The following is a 19844-nucleotide window of genomic DNA, read 5'->3' on the forward strand; positions in this document are numbered from 1 at the left end:
CTAATGTTGGCCTCTGCCAGCCCATAAAGATGGCCAATAACTGGCACCTGGAAGAAGCTGGGGGGGTGGAGATGCCAGGCGAGGGACCTCATGGGTGTCGGGCCATTGGAGCGAAGGTAAGTACCCAGATTTTAGTTCTACTTTAATGCCGAACTTTAGTCAAACATGAACCCCTCCCACACGGTTTTTCGTTTTCTGACCTTAGGAAGCAAAATTAAAGTGTATCTAAACCCAAGAACAAAAATGATTGGTATTGCAGTATACCAGTCCTTAGATGTGGCAGATGCATTTGTTTTCTTTTTTCACACTTTTTTTTTTTTTTTTTTTTTGATTTTTTTAACTTTATTTCAACCTGTATCCTGCCATGAACACATTCATGTGTTAGGGTAACAAGTGTACTTAACAGTGTTGTCATTATAGGAAAGGGAGTGTGTTGGGACTTTACCCGTCTGGAGTGCGGTCATCTTCTCTTGTAAGTTGGCTTGGGACTGCATAACTACTCTTCCTCCCTTTCTTCCCCATAACGGGGAGGTGTTTTGTAGTCCCCTGAGATGGCCAGGAACAATGCTAACTGATAAAGTCCAGAGGCAGAGATGACGCAAAGGTATTTTCTTACATGATTTCTGCTTGGATAAGCAGCTTTTTTTTTTTTTTTTTTTTTTAAGCAAACCGATCAAATAAAACTCAATCAATCAATGGTATATTCAACATACTGAGAGAGCAAACAAGAGAAATTTACTGAGTTACATACTTTAATGCTGCTGTCCAGCTCCCTGACCAGTACCATTTCTGCATGCAGGGACCGCTAATTCAGTTCTGCGGATGTGCCTGCACTGTCCAGTCCGTGAAAGTCCGCTTGCAATGACATCACGTGTGAACTGGATCCTGGGTGGACCCCTCTGCTGGACAGCCATTAGGAATTGTTCATGTCACACAAGCAGTAATGTAGGCACCCAAAAAAGGACCCTGCCTGATGGAGGCCAAAAAGAGAAAAGCCTCAAGACTGAGGAATTAGGGAAAACAGTAATTTTTTTTTTTTTTAATGGCAGCAATTAGAGGGGTTGGGAGCAAAGAGGGGCTTCTTGTTTTCCTGGAGATAGGCTTTAAGCTCGCTGGTGGTTAGAGTGCAGTAGCTGTTGACTGTTAAAGTGGGGTACACACTAGAAAAAAACCTGCCGAAAATTCCCGTCCGAGGTAAAATCGTTTCATTTTTGGCTAGTGTGTACGCAACTTTCAGCAGCCGATGCCGACATTTTCAACTAAACAAAACAGAGGGACAAACGCCAAAATTTTTATCTGTCCCCAGATGACCAATTTTCGTTTAATGTGTATGCAGTACGTCCATGAAAAATCGGATAAGAAAGACCGCGCATGATTTGAAGTTGCTGACAACCCGGAAGTCTGGGAACAAATGTCCCAAAAAAAAAAAATCGGACGAGAAATTTCGTGAAGATTTATGCACTGTCAACTAAAATGGTTATGACCGCTGAGCATGAGAGAGAAAAATCGGAGTGTGTACGGGCCTTAAGGGTGTGCCGGTCTGCTGGACTGCTGCTCTCACATTGGACAGACAGACGGGTGCTCTCACATTGGACAGACAGACGGGTGCTCTCACATTGGACAGACAGACGGGTGCTCTCACATTGGACAGACAGATGGGTGCTCTGAGTTTGGACAGACAGATGGGTGCTCTGAGTTTGGACAGACAGATGGGTGCTCTGAGTTTGGACAGACAGACGGGTGCTCTGAGTTTGGACGGACAGACGGGTGCTCTGAGTTTGGACGGACAGACGGGTGCTCTCTGTTTGATCCAACTTTACACTCCATGGATCAAAGCCACATCAAAAGTTGCATCAAAGTAGTACAGGTACCTTTTTTTTTTTTTTTTGAAGGTCGCTGATTTTCAAAGTCACATAGATAGAAGTGGGTGCCATTGAAATCAATGGGCTGTGACTCGTCATGTGACTTTGTGTGTCCAAAGTCGCATAACCACTCACACTAGTGGAAATGGGAAATAGAAACTAGTGGAAATGTCTACGTTTCCACTATTGCGATTTAGAGTGCGACTTTGATCCAGCTTTACAATTTTTAGATCAAAGTCGCATCAAAGTAGTGCAGGTACCTTTTTTTTGAAAGTTGCTAATTTTCAAGGTACAGGTGTTTGGAGGCAAACATTGACATCTAACAAAAATGCTAGTAATCTGCCAGAAAAAAAAAAAAAAAAAAAGCTCATGTACTTTTTCGAGCTTCAGGCGTTTTTCTTCTGGAGACAAAATGCTCAGATGTTAACAGAGGCCATTGAAATGAATGGGATTTTGCTTGTTGGGCGTTTTGAGAATTCAGAGATGAGCATTTTAAGAGCTGAAATACGCTCAGGTGTGAACAGGGCCTTAATGATTGCACTGCTTGTTTTTGGATCCTGGCATAATGGAAATATAAATAATAGTAGTAGTATTTGTATTCTGTTTAGTATATTTATTTGTTAGTGTAGGCATCAATAATCGCAATGATGTGCTTTGCTCATACATTCCAGTATATTTGCATTGAAAACTGGTCCTTCCTATCTCAGAATGTTGGCAAAATTCAGTATTAAGTTCATAGGTGTGCGCAGCCCATGCATTAGGGTGTGCGCAGCCCATGCATTAGGGTGTGCGCAGCCCATGCATTAGGGTGTGCGCAGCCCATGCATTAGGGTGTGCGCAGCCCATGCATTAGGGAGTGCGCAGCCCATGCATTAGGGTGTGCGCAGCCCATGGATTAGGGTGTGCGCAGCCCATGGATTAGGGTGTGCGCAGCCCATGGATTAGGGTGTGTGCAGCCCATGGATTAGGGTGTGTGCAGCCCATGCATTAGGGTGTGCGCAGCCCATGGATTAGGGTGTGCGCAGCCCATGGATTAGGGTGTGCGCAGCCCATGGATTAGGGTGTGTGCAGCCCATGGATTAGGGTGTGTGCAGCCCATGGATTAGGGTGTGTGCAGCCCATGGATTAGGGTGTGCGCAGCCCATGGATTAGGGTGTGCGCAGCCCATGGATTAGGGTGTGCGCAGCCCATGCTTTAGGGAGTGCGCAGCCCATGCTTTAGGGTGTGCGCACCCCAAAGCTCAGACACACACACATGCCTTTCTCTGCAACCTCAGCTGCACTGGAGAGTGAATGAATGGGAATTGCTCTGTGCTGAGCGGCTTCCTGTTCATTCACAAACTGAAGCATAGTAAACCTCTTACTATGCTTCAGTTGTGACTGAACATAGCGAGTGTGTTCATTTAGAAAAGGAAGGGGCCGATAAATGGCAATAGAGTAGCCCTTTTCCCTGCTCTCCATCCTGAAACATCCCTGGGGTAGAGGAGACAGAAGGAGAGAAGCCACTTCAGTGGGTGGGTGGGGGGGGGGCAGGCATTAGAGGGAATCGGCACCCCACAGAGTAATTAGGGTGTGCCCAGGCACACCCCCTGTACACACCTCTGAAAAGGTTAGACCAGGGTTCTGTGCAACTCTAGGGTTCCTCCTTAAAGCGGTTGTAAACCCTATAAAAAAAATAAATAAAAAAAAAAAAACCTGCAAGACAAAGGCATAATGAGCTAGTATGCATCGCATACTAGCCCATTATGTGTAACTTACCTTAAAACGAAGCCCCGACACGGACCCCCGGACATCGATGCGGGCGCTGCCATGATCCCTCGTCGTCTCTTCCGGGTTTGGCGGCTCCGGCGCGCTGATTGGCCTGAAGAGACGGCTCCGGCGCGCTGATTGGCCGGAGCCGCGATGACCTCACTCCCGCGCATGCGCGCGGGAGTGATTTTTCCGGCAAGCTCCCGGCAACTTAATTGAAGGTCCCCCCGGACCTTCAGAGCGCATGTGCCACTCGCGCGAGCAGCTGCATGCACTGTAAATATCTCCTAAACCGTGCCGGTTTAGGAGATATTATTTGTACCTACAGGTAAGCCTTATTATAGGCTTACCTGTAGGTAAAAGTGAAAAAAGTGGGATACTACCGCTTTAAGGTTGTTAGGGGTTCCTTGAGCAATGGGTAATTTCTGCCTCTCAGATAAGTTCCCAATGACACCATTGTTCCTTTTAGCTATCTGTAAGGGGGTAATTCTTCCCAATGATGATAAGAGTAAGGAGCATTCTTCCCACTGACTGTCACACTAATGTGTCATGAGTTGTAGATTTAATTTTTAGTAGGGGTTCCCTGAGACCAGAAACTTATTTGAAGGGTTCCTCTGTGTTGAAAATGTTGAGAAAGTCCTTGTTAGACACTCACTCCAGTCAAGTGTTCCAATGATGGGTAAGTCGTACTTCTCTCACATTTGTGGGTCTCTCTGCAGATGCAGGCAGAAAACTCGGCTACTTTTCACGTGGCAGTGTAATCCAATGCGTGAGGATAGAACAGTGTTAACTACAGGGAGCAGGATGTTATTTTTAAGATCACTAGCTGAACATGTGTCTCCATCCTAGTAATTACTGCATAGGCAACTGGTCCAGAGGGGGGCCCGTTCCACAGGGGAGGCGGGGGGCTTGCTGCTGCACAGTGCGCTTGTATGCTGAATATTTTGGTGTTACAGGGTCCCTCTGTAAGTTCTGATTCTTGTCCAATACTTTGCAGATTCCCCCTCCCACTCAGAGGCAAAGTGTCTGGTAGGAATGCCAATTCTGGCTTTGCTTCCCACATCTCTCTCAATTCTGCACATGCTCAGCTCACATTGTCAGCAGAGGAGCTGTGCACTACAGATCTGGTGGGGGAGAGAGAGAGAGAAGAGGAAGAGTGTGAGAGGACAAGAGGGGACATATACATTGCCCAGCAGGCCTGACAGTCGCCTTAATTTTTTTTATCCAATATGCCCTGGAACATAGACAGCTGGGACTGGGCAGGCTGCGATGTGCTCATTGCCCGAGCATCTCTGCACTAATGAAAGGGTTCAGGCTTGTCTGGTAAGCAGAGACGCCAGTCATTCTTCACACCTTTCTAGCACCTTATTTCCCCCCCTCCCTCCCCATCCCTGACGTAGTGATCCTGTCTGATTTGGAAGTTGGCTTCTGGTTATTCGTTTTCTGCAGCACTTACTGTGAGTCGGTTGCCAGACTGCAGCTGTCAAGAGCTCATTCATGGACTGAAGAGACGCACTATGGGCAGCTCCTGGGATGAACGCAGGATGGCTTTCAGGTTTCTCATCCTCTGTCTGCCTCCATCCCCTCTTAGCGTAGCACCCCCAAGTACTTGCTGATGAGTCCCAGGCTGTCCTGCCAGGTTCTCATCACTACCTTAATCGTAGTCTTTCCTTGTTGGTAGCCTTTAGCAGGCGTAGGCAACTCATCTCTTCTGCTGTTGTCAAACTACAAGGTATGCTTGGACCTGTAGTTCCACAACAGCTGAAGAGTTCCAAGTTGCTGAGTAGAAATGTTTGCCTTCCTCGTTAGTCACACTAGTGCTAATTTGAAACTGCAGTGTCTTGCAAGGCGTGTAAACCTTGTTTAGTAGTCTGGTGCGACGTTTATGTTCAATGTTGTATGCAGTATTATTTCCTCTATTGCTGCAACTTCACCTGCCAGCCCATCACATTCATTGGAGCAGCTGATACAAATTTGGGGGTTCTCTTCAGGGAGACTGTTGTGTTTTTTTTTTTTTTTTTTTTAAAGCATGAAAGATTCAAAATATAGAATATACTGCAAAAAATAATAAAGTTTCTAAAACCAAAATAGATAAGCAGGAGCTGGGGCAAGAAGTGGGCAGGAGGGGAGGCTGCCCTGGGCACAGCAGGATCTGGGACAAGAAGTGGGCAGGAGGGGAGACTGCCCTGGGCACAGCAGGAGCTGGGGCAAGAAGTGGGCACGACGGGAGGCTGCCCTGGGCACAGCAGGATCTGGGACAAGAAATGGGCATGACGGGAGGCTGCCCTGGGCACAGCAGGAGCTGGGACAAGAAGTGGACAGAAGGGGAGGCTGCCCTGGGCACAGCAGGAGCTGGGGCAAGAAGTGGGCAGGAGGGGAGGCTGCCCTGGGCACAGCAGGATCTGGGACAAGAAGTGGGCACGACGGGAGGCTGCCCTGGGCACAGCAGGAGCTGGGACAAGAAGTGGACAGAAGGGGAGGCTGCCCTGGGCACAGCAGGAGCTGGGGCAAGAAGTGGGCAGGAGGGTAGGCTGCCCTGGGCACTGCAGGATCTGGGACAAGAAGTGGGCACGACGGGAGGCTGCCCTGGGCACAGCAGGAGCTGGGACAAGAAGTGGGCAGGAGGGGAGGCTACCCTGGGCACAGCAGGAGCTGGGAAAAAAGTGGGCAGGAAGGGAGGCTGCCCTGAGCACAGCAGGAGCTGGGGCAAGAAGTAAGCAGGAGGGGAGGCTGCCCTGGGCACAGCAGGAGCTGGGACAAGAAGTGGGCAGGAGGGGAGGGCTGCCCTGGGCACAGCAGGAGCTGGGACAAGAAGTGGGCAGAAGGGGAGGCTGCCCTGGGCACAGCAGGAGCTAGAACAAGAAGTGGGCAGGAGGGGAGGCTGCCCTGGGCACAGCAGGAGCTGGGGCAAGAAGTGGGCAGGAGGGGAGGCTGCCCTGGGCACTGCAGGAGCTGGGACAAGAAGTGGGCAGGAGGGGAGGCTGCCCTGGGCACAGCAGTTTACTATATGGATAGGGGCACCAGTGAACTCATTCTGATACAAGGCACTTTGACAAGCAGATCACTGCGGGGGTAACATCCCCTATGTTCACACATAATGAAGTCGGGAGGGGGGCAGTTTGGCTTCTTTGCCCTGGGCGCTGGATGACCTTGTCCCAGCACTGTAGATTAGTAGTATTGCCTCCATACAGGCATGATTACAGAGCCTTTACCCCCCCCCCCCCCTCCCTGCAGTCACTGCGAGGAGCACTGCAACAATTAATGAGCACAGAAATGCTGTGGGCTGTGTGATATTGAATTGCCCCAGATTGCAGGAATGCCCATACCTGAACAACAAAAGCATTCTCCTGCCTGGAATGAGAAGAATTGGTAAAAATAAAGCACATTCTGCATGATGGAGGAATTGGCCCCATTGCTGCTTTCCTATAGGATGACCGTTTAGTAAATTCCATGTTTTTGTGTTGGTTAGATTGCCATGTGATGTTTACCTGCTTGTAGAATTAGGCTGTACGGGTATATTGCTGTGCGTTGTTTCTCATGTAAAATGTCGGTGATCTGTCTATAGCTATAAGAAGTATTACCAAGTCATGTATTAGGACACCAACAAATTATTGTTAGGTGATTATTTGTATACGCAGGCTGATTTATTTTTTTTATAATGCTGGTAATGTGTAGTTTTAGATCTTCTGGATGCAGGTAGGTTCACCGTTTTATTGCTTCTTTATTTAGTGACATTCATGGCTTGAAGTGACCTGCTACTTCTGATCAGAGGACTGGATGACAATTCAGCTTACTAGTACTATACCAGTGGCAGAAAACTCTATCATCTTTCATGCTGGACCAGCAATGTGTACAGAAGACCGGTTCTCCTTTTCAGGGGTGATCTTTTATAGAAGAAGACTATATTGAGTTCTTGGGGTTCTCCTACAGAGCATGCCACCTTGTTCTAGTTGGGCTGATCTTAGAAGTGTATTTATTAGGTATTGGGGGATCATCAGCCATGCCGTGTGCCCTGTTCTACCCGTGTGGCAAGAAATGAGAGAGCATGGAGGCTGTAGGATGCCATCTGTAGTCAGAGCCTGTAATCCTCTTATCATTTATCCTGCTTCCTTTTCACCCTCCCTCAGACCTCCAGGATTAATATAGTCACTCACCCTACCCCTCCTCCACTTACTTTTCTGGAACTTACAGGTTAACTCTGCCCTGCATTACCTATAATACACCACTCCACTGCAATATAACCCAGGTCTTTATTACCGGTCAGGGTTAAAGGTGTCCATATAGACAGTTCAGTCCTCGATCGCCTTATGCAAATGGAATGTCCATTCAGGATAGCACTTGGCTTAACCCAGTAACTTGCTCCAGCAAATGAGTTTAGAGATTAAAGCATTAGTTTGTTTTACACATGTTGTCTGCTATATCCTTTGGGCAATTAACATGTTGGTGTTTAAAGTGTTTAACTAGAGATCAGGTTTGGCCTTATTTTTCCAGCAGAGTTGTCCTCTGCACCTGACTTCCAGGGTCGGTTCTGAGGATAGGTGTCCACTAGGGTTGCCACTTCTTCTTCAAGCCGAACACTTTAGTGGCACACAGCTTTTTTTTTTTTTTTTTTAGTATACACTATACGCAGAGATCCTATGTCTCGGTTCGCACTAGGTCGCTCCGACTTCAGGGGCGACCTGTGAAGTCGCGTGCACCGCGACTTCGGCGCGACTTGCACGGACTTCATATAATGAATGTCTATGCAAGTCGCTCCGAGGTCGCCCCGAAGTAGTACAGGACCCTTTTTCTAAGACGGAGCAACTTATGTCGCTCCTATTAGAATGGGTCCTGTAGCACTGCATGGACCGCGACTTGTCAGGCTGACAAGTCGCCTGACAAGTCGCGGTAGTGTAAATGGAGACTAAAACTACGGCCCTCCAGCTGTTGCAGAACTACACATCCCATGAGACATTGTAAGGCCCCGTTCACACTGGGGCGATGCTAATTCCCAGGGCGACCTCACAGGTCGCGGCGCGCTACTCGCACTGCGACCTCGGAGCGGCCGGCACGGACTTCATAACATTGAAGTCAATGCAGGTCGCTCCGGGTCACCCCAAAGAAGCTCCGGACCCTTTTTCTAAGTCGGAGCGACTTGTGTCGCTCCTATTAGAACGGGTCCACAGCTTCTCTATGCCAGGCGACCTGTCAGGCGACCAGGTCGCCTGACAGGTCGCCCCAGTGTGAACGGGGGCTAAAACTCTGCCATTCACAGACATGACGAGGCATGATGGGAATTGTAGTTCCTGAACAACTGAAGGAGCAATAGTTTGAAGACCCCTATAGGATAACAGACCTGGGTCACCTTTGGGCACTCCATAGAGAATAGTAATGCAGTGCACATAGTGCCCCCTCACCCTCCTGTTAGGCTCTGTTCCAACCTACATACATGTCTGAATAATGTGTCCGGGTTTCAGGGGGACTGAAACCCGGACACATAATTCAAAATCTGGACTGTCTGGGTGAATCCCAGACAGGTGGCAACCCTAGTGTCCACCGTAAATTTAGAAATTATAGTTTGCCATGATGGGGCTGTAGTACATAGCTAAAAGGAGTGATGTGTGTTTGTGCTGCTTAAAAATATCTCAGATAATATAATAAATGTGATACGAATTCATATTATGAATATAAAACAATTCCAAGTATAAAAATATGCAATCCCTCTTTTAAAAAGCAAACTAAGCGTGCAAGAACAATGTAAAAATTGTCATTGCATGCGTAGTTTGCTGTATTTGGTCATTTCGGCACAAAATCTGTTAGGGTTGAGTACACCTAACCACCTGGATTCTTTTATATAATTTTCTTATTTTTTATTTATTTTTATTTTTTTCACATGGTTATTGCACTTAGTTTGCTTTTTAAAAGAGGGATTGCATAGGTAATAATTGGGATAATTTTTTATATTCATAATATGAATTTGTATCCCATTTATTATATTGAGATATTTTCAAGCAGTGCAAACACACTTTTTTTTAGTTTACAACACATTTTGTGTCTGCAGCAGCTTTTGGTGTGTTTCACATTTTATATGCAATTTTTTTATTTTTTTTTTTTTATTTATGTACGCAACACTATTTGGTTATTTCTTTTTAGTACATAGCAGTCATCCTGATGGTACAGCATATCAGCTGCAGAATGTCCTTGGGGTTTAAATCTCTAAGGGCCCAACTTCCCTGTAATTAAAATAGTGTCTCATTATTGCAGTACAGTTTATTTTCAAAGATATATATTCATTATTTTGGGTTTTAGTGCATTGGGTTGCCCAAAGAAGTCCATAGCTAGTTACCTAATCATATGTTACATGTGTTTTAAACTATTGGCAACCGGTATTACCAAGCCTTGGGCAATAGCTGCTAACCTCTCCACATATGCATACATCTAAATGCTAATTCTCAGTAAGTCTAATAATTATCCCGCTAATTTTGGTTGATTATTTGTCATGTTGGGTTTCTTGTTTAGCTATGAGCACCAGGCTTCTAATAAAGCTGAACTCGGACAGATATAACAGGCTGCCATTTCAGTCAATTATGTGTTCAAGCCATGTGCCATGTGTTCAATTATGTGTTCCATGGATCTGATTTGTGCTCTGTGACGTAGTGTTGTGGTCAGCATGTCTCCTGATTGTGGCATCCCTTAACTGTCTAGTTTGGGGGCCTTTTCTAGTCCCCCTTCTGTGGCTTTTGCTCAGTGTCCGATTCCCTATTAATTTGTTTTGTGTCCACAGACAATTTATCACTGGGCATTCCATTTTTCCTCTCCCCGTTTTTGTTTTGGGGCGTTTGAGTGTCCACGGCTATACCTTCCCTTTCCAGAGACCAATCTGATTCTAAAATTGTGGCTCCTTTGTCTGCTGATTAATGGCAATTGCCCCTTGAACCCCCTCTGTCTACTGGGCTGATTGAGTGAGTCCTGGGGTGCCTTGTCCTTGGGTCCGTCTCCACCATCAACATCAATTTACCTATCACATTTATCCTCCTGAAGAAGACAAGGAAAGTTAAAATGCGTTGGAGTTCACTCTTCCATTCAGGATCTGTAATTGTTTGGTATTTGTAGGATCTTCGATGTGACCATGTACACAAATATACAGTATCTCACAAAAATGAGTACACTCCTCACATTTTTGTAAATATTTTTTTATATCTTTTTATGTTAAAACACTGAAGAAATGACACTTTGCTACAATGTAAAGTAGTGAGTGTACAGCTTGTATAACAGTGTAAATTTGCTGTCCCCTCAAAATAACTCAACACACAGCCATTCATTTCTAAACCGCTGGCAACAAAAGTGAGTACAGCCCTAAGGGAAAATGTCCAAGTTAGGCCCAAAGTGTCAATATTTTGTGTGGCCACCATTATTTTCGAGCACTGCCTTAACCCTCTTGGGCATGGAGTTCACCAGAGCTTCACAGGTTGCCACTGGAGTCCTCTTCCACTCCTCCATGAGGACATCACAGAGCTGGTGGATGTTAGAGACCTTGCGCTCCTCTACCTTCCCTTTTGAGGATGCCCCACAGATGCTCAATAAGGTTTAGGTCTGGAGACATGCTTGGCCAGTCCATCACCTTTACCCTCAGCTTCTTTAGCAAGGCAGTGGTCGTCTTGGAGGTGTGTTTGGGGTCGTTATCATGTTGGAAAACTGCCCTGCAGCCCAGTCTCCGAAGGGAGGGGGGAATCATGCTCTGCTTCAGTATGTCACAGTACATATTGACAATCATGGTTCCCTCAGTGAACTGTAGCACCCCAGTGCCAGCAGCACTCATGCAGCCCCAGACCATGACACCCCCACCACCATGCTTAACTGTAGGCAACACACACACACTTGTCTTTGTACTCCTCACCTGATTGCCGCCACAGATGCTTGACACCATCTGAACCAAATAAGTTTATCATGGTCTAATCAAACCACAGGACATGGTTCCAGTAATCCATGTCCTTAGTTTGCTTGTCTTCAGCAAACTGTTTGCAGGCTTTCTTGTGAATCATCTTTAGAAGAGGCTTCCTTCTGGGACGACAGCCATGCAGACCAATTTGATGCAGTGTGCGGCGTATGGCCTGAGCACTGACAGACTGACCCCCCCCCCACCCCTTCAACCTCTGGAGCAATGCTGGCAGCACTCATACGTCTGTTTGCCAAAGACAACCTCTGGATATGATGCTGAGCACGTGCACTCAACCTCTTTGGTCGACCATGGCGAGGCCTGCTCTGAGTGGAGCCTGTCCTGTTAAACCGCTGTATGGTCTTAGCCACCGTGTTGCAGCTCAGTGTCTTGGCGATCTTCTTATAGCCTATGCCATCTATATGTAGAGCAACAATTCTTTGAGGTGCCATGTTGAACTTCCAGTGACCAGTATGAGAGAGTGAGAGCAATAACACCAAATTTAAAACACCTGCTCCCCATTCACACCTGAGACCTTGTAACACTAACGAGTCACATGACACCGGGAGGGAAAATGGCTAATTGGACCCAATTTGGACATTTTTATTTAGGGGTGTACTCACATTTGTTTCCAGCAGTTTAGACATTAATGGCTGTATGTGGAGTTATTTTGAGGGGACAGCAAATTTACACTGTTATACAAGCTGTACACTCACTACTTTACATTGTAGCGAAGTGTCATTTCTTCAGTGTTGTCACATGAAAAAATATAATAAAATATTTTCAAAAATGTGAGGGGTGTACTCACTTTTGTGAGGTATTGTAACTAACTTTGCATTGTTTTTAATCATTTCTTGTTTTAATACACTTGTACAATAAACCTTTTTGTAGTTTATTCAGAGGTTTGGTCTCATGGTGCCTCTAAAGTCCCATCCATAGAAAATATTTTTCCAGCTCCAGCCATAACTTACATTTATAGATCTGATGACTTCCATGTTGCTTGAGGTGATTGAAGCCGTATTCGTGCACTTGCGACAAACAATGATCTCCATGATACTATTTTTTTATTTGCACTAACGTACAATTTTGCAGACAAGCTTTCGGCGTGTGTCCCTTTCTGCTTGAACTTTGAAGAAGGTACCCTGAAAGTTTGTCCTGAACAATTGTATGTTAGTGCAAATAAAAAAAAAAAAAGTATCACGAACAGCATTCAATTCGATTTGATAAGAATGGGGTGGGATTAGAACCTGTGTGAACGGAGTGGGGAGATTTGGTTCCCTTTTGGTTGTCTCCTCCTTCCGACCCCTACATCACTACTGTGTTTAATAATGTAGGGGCCAGTTGGAGGAACCACTTTGCTCTGTGGGGTACCAAGGATCGGACACTCTCAGAATTGTTGTGGATGAAGATCTGTGGCTCGAAGGCTAGGTTCACTTTTATGCAGGTTGCTGTTGATGCATTTTTCCGGCACGTTTTGCAGTTTGGAACATGAGCTTTTGATGCATTTTGCGTTTTCTTTTTTTTGCTCATTGGAAAGTACGACAGTTGGCTTCATGTAGTGCGACTTTTATGTGACTTTGCACTCTCTGGCAATCAGCATCAAAGTCACATCAACATTGCATCAAAGTTGCTACTACAGGAGAACTTTAAGTGTCGGTTCACACTATGGCGATCCGACTTCGGGGGCGACTAGTGAAGTCGCCGTGCCCCGCGACTTCGGCGCGACTTGCACGGACTTCACATAATGGAAGTCAATGCAAGTCACTCTGAGTTCTGTCAAAAGTAGTACAGGAACTTGAGTCGCTCCTATTAGAACGGTTCCCATAGCACTGAATGGACCGTGACTTGTCAGGCTGACAAGTCGCCTGACAAGTCGCGGTAGTGTGAACCGGGACTCATACTCTCCTATTAGCAAAACAAACAAAAAAAATTGCTAAGCATGTCAAAAACTCATCAAAAACGCAACACTTGTGTTTTTGGTGCTGATCCATTGAAGTCTATGGTATGAAATGCAAACTGCTGCAGGAGAAAAAGTCCCTGACCCTTTCCGAAAAAGCAGCGGCTGAAAAACGACCTCAATTTATTGACCTCATTAAAATCCAGGTTGATTGGCTGAGGCTTTCTCTTTTATAGGTTTGCATTGCTGTCTGTGTCCCTGTTGGAGAGATTGATTATCTTTAATTTTCCAGATAACTTGTGTCCCTGAGAATGAAAGAGCAAACCCAAAATTTTGAGTTCCCACCAGAACTGCAATAAAGGAGAAATATTCTTTCACTTTTTAAATTTTTAATAGAAATTACAAGAAAAAGTAAACTGCTTCGTATCCAAAAGTCTGTGCAAAAATATCAACAAGTGCATTAGAAGTTCCTCTCTGCAAATTTGTAACATTCAACAATAACCTAGCGGTGAAGGCCCTTTGGTCCCAAGATATATCATACTAGTATATAATAAATTATCAGCAGGGATTTTTTTCTCAGAGAATAGGTGCATGAACTCCCCCTTTCCCCCAATTCTTGTCTCCGCCCCCTACCCATCTCCGAGCACTGTTTCTTGATTCCACCCACCTCTCAGTACTGCCCCTTTTAGAGAATACAGAGCCAAGTATTATTTCGTGGTGCTAAGTAGTTTGTATGGAATTTAGAATTTGTTAGATCCCCTGCAGCTAGCAGCAATAGACCCTCCCCAGCAACAATGGATTTCCCCCAGCAACAATGGACCTCTGCAAAAAAAATACCACCCCTGCAACTATAGACCTTGAGCAGCAACAATAGATCTCCCAGCAGCCAGTATCAATAGACTCCTGTCTCAACAGCAAATCCCGTCCAGCAACAATTGACCCCCCCCCAGCAACATAACCAGCAGCAATAGACCTCCCCAGCAACAATAGACCACCATACAAAAATGGGTCCCTTCCAGCAACAATAGACCCTCCAGCACACCCCAGCATCCCTTGTCAATACAATACAGTACTTGCAGTACTGGAGATGCCAGAACTGCATTCACCAGCATTCCCGCTGATTATCAGAGCCCTGCCTGGAAATGTGATGCACTTTTTGATAAAAAAAAGCCTTTCAACTAGGGGCCCATAAACTATAGATAGCAGTGCAGTCATCCATAGGACCAAATTACCATTATTGTTCGAAGGCATAAAAAGAAAAAGAAAAAAGTGCAGTGCAGTGCTGTGCAGTGCTATAGTATATAGAGAGTCCAAAAAGAGATTGAAAAGTGAGAAAAAGAAGGGGAAAAAAAGGGGGGGGAGGCCATCTCTGCCCTCGGAAGTTGACTGTAGGTATGGTGACCCATAGTGTTGGATTATAGTTCTAGAAAGAGTGTAGGTGGTTGCGTTAGAGGGAAATAAGCTAGCCATGGCTGCCAAATGCATAAAAACTTGTCATGTGTGTCCATTAATAACACCGCCAGTTTCTCGTTCCCCAGAATACCATGCACCCGGCTTTTCACCTCATTGAAGTTGAGAATCGGCGACTTCCATGCTTTTCGGAATCGTCTGCTTTGCGGCGAAAAATATGTGTCACTAGGGTATGCTTTTGTTTGGTAGCGCCTCCCAAGGATTTTGCGCAGATTTATATGCAACACCGAATTGACCATGTATATAGACTCTAATTCACAGGTGCTTAACCTTTGGGCACGTCCACCATATACTGTATGCTTCATGTTTCCTAGATCTGAGCATCCCCTGAAGCATGTAGAGGGGCAGGAGGGGAAGCATTTCGCAATTCTAGTGGGGGTGAAGTTCCACCGAGACAGAACTTTGAAAGAGTTTTCTAAAGTTATAACCTTGCGGGAGGAGCGGAATAATGCCTCCCAGATTTCTTTCGAGGATAACTATTCTAATGTGGACATTTGTTCCTTTGGAAGTTATCTAAGGCCTCATTCACGTTGACGCATCTCCAAAGCCTCATGATTTCCAGTGCAAATTTACTTACGCTGGGCCAAAGTTGCATCCAAAGTTGCCCCATGATTTCAGAAGCCAGTTCTTCCCTAGTGAGACACAATTTAGTACAACCTGATCTAGAGTGGGTCCTCCACTATTAATGTCTGGAAAAACCTATCTCAATTTTTTATGCACATCTCCTCTGGGTGTCTTCCCTCGAGCTATCAGCGCTTTCGCCAGCGTTCAGGGGAGGACTGGGAAGGGGGGCAGGGTGGCAATCGCCCCCCGGGCCGCTCTGATGCTAGGTAAAAAGGCCGCACTCTGGGCTGGATTAATGTAGGGGTCGGACACTGTATACAGCTGCTGGTTGCCGCTACACAATGTTATATTTGCAGAGCTGCAGCGGAGCAGTATGAGTGTGCAGAGTAAGCTCCTGCATCCGGTGGGCACAATACTAACACAGTCACTTCCCTGTCAGGCAAAGTGATCCCTGCCCGACAGGAGCTTCCTAGGCCCCGCCTGGCGTAATGTCATGTATTTTTGGTAAACCTCCTTTGTTGCTATTAACATTAAATTATGTTACCACATTGCATCATGTTTGCCTTGCTTCATAACATCAATATCTGTTATAAAACCAGGTTGGCATCGATGGTGAACTGATTTGATGGTTCAATGGGCCACTTGACTGGACTTGCCCCCCAGGCCTAAGGCTGCCAGCCCTCCCCTGCCAGCGTTGGTCCTGAGATGCTCCAGAACTGGACTCTGGAGACTGGGAAGACATATGGGATTTCCTATTCAAAATTCTAGTCTCCCTACGGGACCGCCTCATACAGTTTAGGATTGTTCATAGGGCATATTTCACTCTTTACCAGCTACACAAAATGAGGCCTTCTCTCTCCTCGAGTGTTGGCGCAGTGACCATGCCCTTGGAGATTTTACACATATATTTTGGTCTTGCCCTGAAATCAGTGTATAGTGGGAACAAGTGCTCTCTTTTGGTGAACTCGATAGCATGAATTTCCATAGCTCCATCCTCCAGAGTGTGTCCGCTGTGTCTGGTAAAGGATCTGGTACCAAGTGTGGAAAAAAGGACTCTGAGTGATTTCCTATTTTATGCTCGGAAACTCTCACCATATATTAGAAGAAAAAGGGGTTCCACCTTCCCTCTCCTTGTGGAAACAGCAGGTAATCGTCCTGCCCCTCTATAAGAACACATATTTACACAGAGGGTGACAAAGTATGGGCAAAGTCGTTGGCAGAGGCTTCTACTGCAACGGATGTTTAAGGTGTCCAACAGGTACCCTCTTTTGCTTCCTCCGGTCAGCCGTAGCGATGTCATGGGTTTGCATTTGGAGCATGGCTTGACACACTATTACTCGCCCGCTGAGCACGAGCCGCAACCGTTAGTAGTTCTCACACTGTCACAGCTTCTGGGGTTGTCTTTATTTTTCAATATACCGCAGTGCCTTCATGGAGCTTCCGTGTGAGTTTACTGCCTGAGACTGTGTCATGTTTGTACTTGTGTTGTTGTACGGTATTGTACGTCCATGTGCTTATTTTTTTTAATTAAACTAGAAAGGAAGAGGGTAATCTAACCCCACATATATTTGGCTTTTAAATGGGGACTCCCAAATGAAAGAACCATATTGATAACTTGTTAGAAAAGTACAAAAATGCATTTATTTAGTATCCACAGTCTTATATAAACAACCTCCTAGTAAGAAGAGCCATGAACAGACATGGGGCCCATAAAAATAAAATAATACATACAGTGACATCAATAATGTATAACGGATAAAAAGTGCATCATGTGCCAACATGTTTAGCGGCCTATGTATTCCGCTTCTTCAAGGCTTCTGCCATCCGTATACACTTCACAGACATCTAACATGTATGTATAGGAAAAGGAAAACGGCAACAGAATACACATATAAAAAATATACATACTATATACGCATAAAAATAAATCAACATGAATTGAACAATTCAATGTTTACATGGGAGGGGGGGGGGAGAGGTGAAAAAAAAGTTATTTGTTTTGGAAGGGGTATGGTACAAATAAGATACCTACCACAAATAAGCAAAAAGGAAGAGGGGAGGAAAAAACAACCAGGAAGAAAACCTATTATTTTTTATATACATATATATATACATATATATATATATATATATATATATATATGTATATATTCAAATTGGTGAGACTTAAAGTTATGTTCAGGGACTTTGAAAAGGTGCCTACACAACTTCTTTTTTTTTAAAATATCTTTTTATTGGTAAATAATAAAATATATATATATATATATATATATATATATATATATATATATATATATATATATATATATATATATATATATATATATATATATATATATTTTATTATTTACCAATAAAAAGATATTTAAAAAAAAAGAAGTTGTGTAGGCACCTTTTCAAAGTCCCTGAACATAACTTTAAGTCTCACCAATTTGAATGGGTGCCAGTGAGAAGAATGGGCTGCGACTTGTCATGCAACTTTGATGTCCAAAGTCGCATGACAAGTCACGCGAGTGTGAATGGAGCCTAAAGCTGGATACACACTATACAACTTTTGTTAGGTAGATTTCCATTAGATTTACCTTCAACTATGTAGTGCAAGGGCCGGCCTGATTGCATACAAATTGAAAGTGTTTAGGTCTGACCTCATATTATATGGTTTTGGTAAATCTAAAGGAAAAAAATCTAAAGAAAATTGTATAGTGTGTATCCAGCTTAAGAGAAGATATCCTTCTTGGAAAGAAATATATATTCCCTGATTTTCATTTCATTGGAGGAAGAAGAAAAAAAAGAAACGCCCTTTTAACTCTCCTTTATCTAAAATGACAAGAGCAGTTTTGGCTTTGGATATTCTGTATATCAGGGATGTCCAACCTTCTGACCTTTCTTGGGCCACATTGAAAGAAGAGGAATTGTCTTGGGCCGCACATAAAATACACTAATAATAAGAATAGTGGATGAGCAGTAAAAGTCGGGCAGATCACACACGTTACCGATCAGTGATATAGATAATGTACCTATCTGAGTTATAAAACTTTATTTTTTGGAATATTTTTTATTATAAAAGTAAAAGAGCGTGACATAAAACAAGTGCGATATTGAACACAGTTTTTGATAAACTAACCCATCAATATCTGGATGGAAGGATGGAGTAAATATTTGGATGGAAGGGTGGAGTAGATATTTGGATGGAAGGACGGAGTAAATATCTGTATGGAAGGATTGAGTAAATATCTGGATGGAAGGACGGCGTAAATATCTGGATGGAAGGACGGAGTAAATATCTGGATGGAAGGATTGAGTAAATATCTGGATGGAAGGACTGAGTAAATATCTGGATGGAAGGACGGAGTAAATATCTGGATGGAAGGACGGAGTAAATATCTGGATGAAAGGACGGCGTAAATATCTGGATGGAAGGACGGCGTAAATATCTGGATGGAAGGACGGCGTAAATATCTGGATGGAAGGACGGAGTAAATATCTGGATGGAAGGACGGAGTAAATATCTGGATGGAAGGATGGAGTAAATATCTGGATGGAAGGATGGAGTAACAATTCCTATTAAATTCTCAAGGTGCTCATCAGATATTTTGGTCCTAATTTTGCCCTTCATGTGCTTCATCTTGGACAGTAGTTGCTCACAATTCTAGTTGCTGCCAAAAACTGAAGTGTGATTGTAAATAGATTTTTATTGGGAAGATAAAACTTCTAAAAACAAGTGAAAAGACACACTCAAGTTTTTCTTCAGCTGCACGTGTTCACCACGTGTAAACCTATTCTTACAAAAAAGCAGTCTTGGGCCGCAGGTTGGACACCTGATTTAACCTCTTGCTGACCGCCCCGCGCAGATTTACTGCAGCAGGGCGGCTCTTCTGCGCATAATCACATAGATCTACATGATTATGTGCATGCAGTTTATCACGCGGTGATTAGACACAGCGAAAGTCAGACTGCGGGAGGAGCAACAGCGGGAGGAGTAACGGTGCATAATATTTAGCACTGATCACTGTATTAGTGTCACTGGTCCCCAAAAAAATGTCACTTAGGGGTCCGATCAGTCCACCGCAATATCACAGTCCTGCTAAAAATCGCTGAACGCCGCCATTACTAATAAAAACAAAAAAATAAAAAGTCCAAAAATCTATCCCGTAGTTTGTAAACACTATCTAGCTTTTGGCGCAAACCGATTAAAATACGCTTTTTGGGATTTTTTTTTTTTTTACCAAAAATATGTAGCAGAACAAAAATTAGCCTAAACTGATAAAAAATTTTGATTTTTTTATTGGGAATGTTTTATAGCAGAAAGTAAAAAAAAATTGTCGCTATTTTTTTGTTTATAGCACAAAATCTAAAAACCACAGAGGTGATCAAATATCACCAAAAGA

General features: G+C 44.4%; 1 protein-coding gene across 3 annotated transcripts in view; it reads left to right on the forward strand.

Annotated features, from left to right (window-relative positions):
- GRAMD1B (GRAM domain containing 1B) overlaps nt 1-19844 on the forward strand; it is a gene marked incomplete at its 5' end in the record, with an annotated part of 441171 nt that overhangs the window by 179953 nt on the left and 241374 nt on the right. The window contains one exon of one of the 3 annotated variants that reach the window (XM_082273755.1): nt 4806-4933. The exons of the other annotated variants lie outside the window; for them this stretch is intronic. Within the exon in view, the coding sequence (XP_082129881.1) occupies nt 4911-4933 (23 nt within the window). Of the gene's footprint in view, nt 1-4805; nt 4934-19844 lie in introns of those variants that run through there. 3 annotated transcript variants of the gene reach the window in all.

This window comes from Pelophylax lessonae (genome assembly GCF_965119305.1).
Source record: "Pelophylax lessonae genome assembly, chromosome: 12".
NCBI lineage: Eukaryota > Metazoa > Chordata > Amphibia > Anura > Ranidae > Pelophylax > Pelophylax lessonae.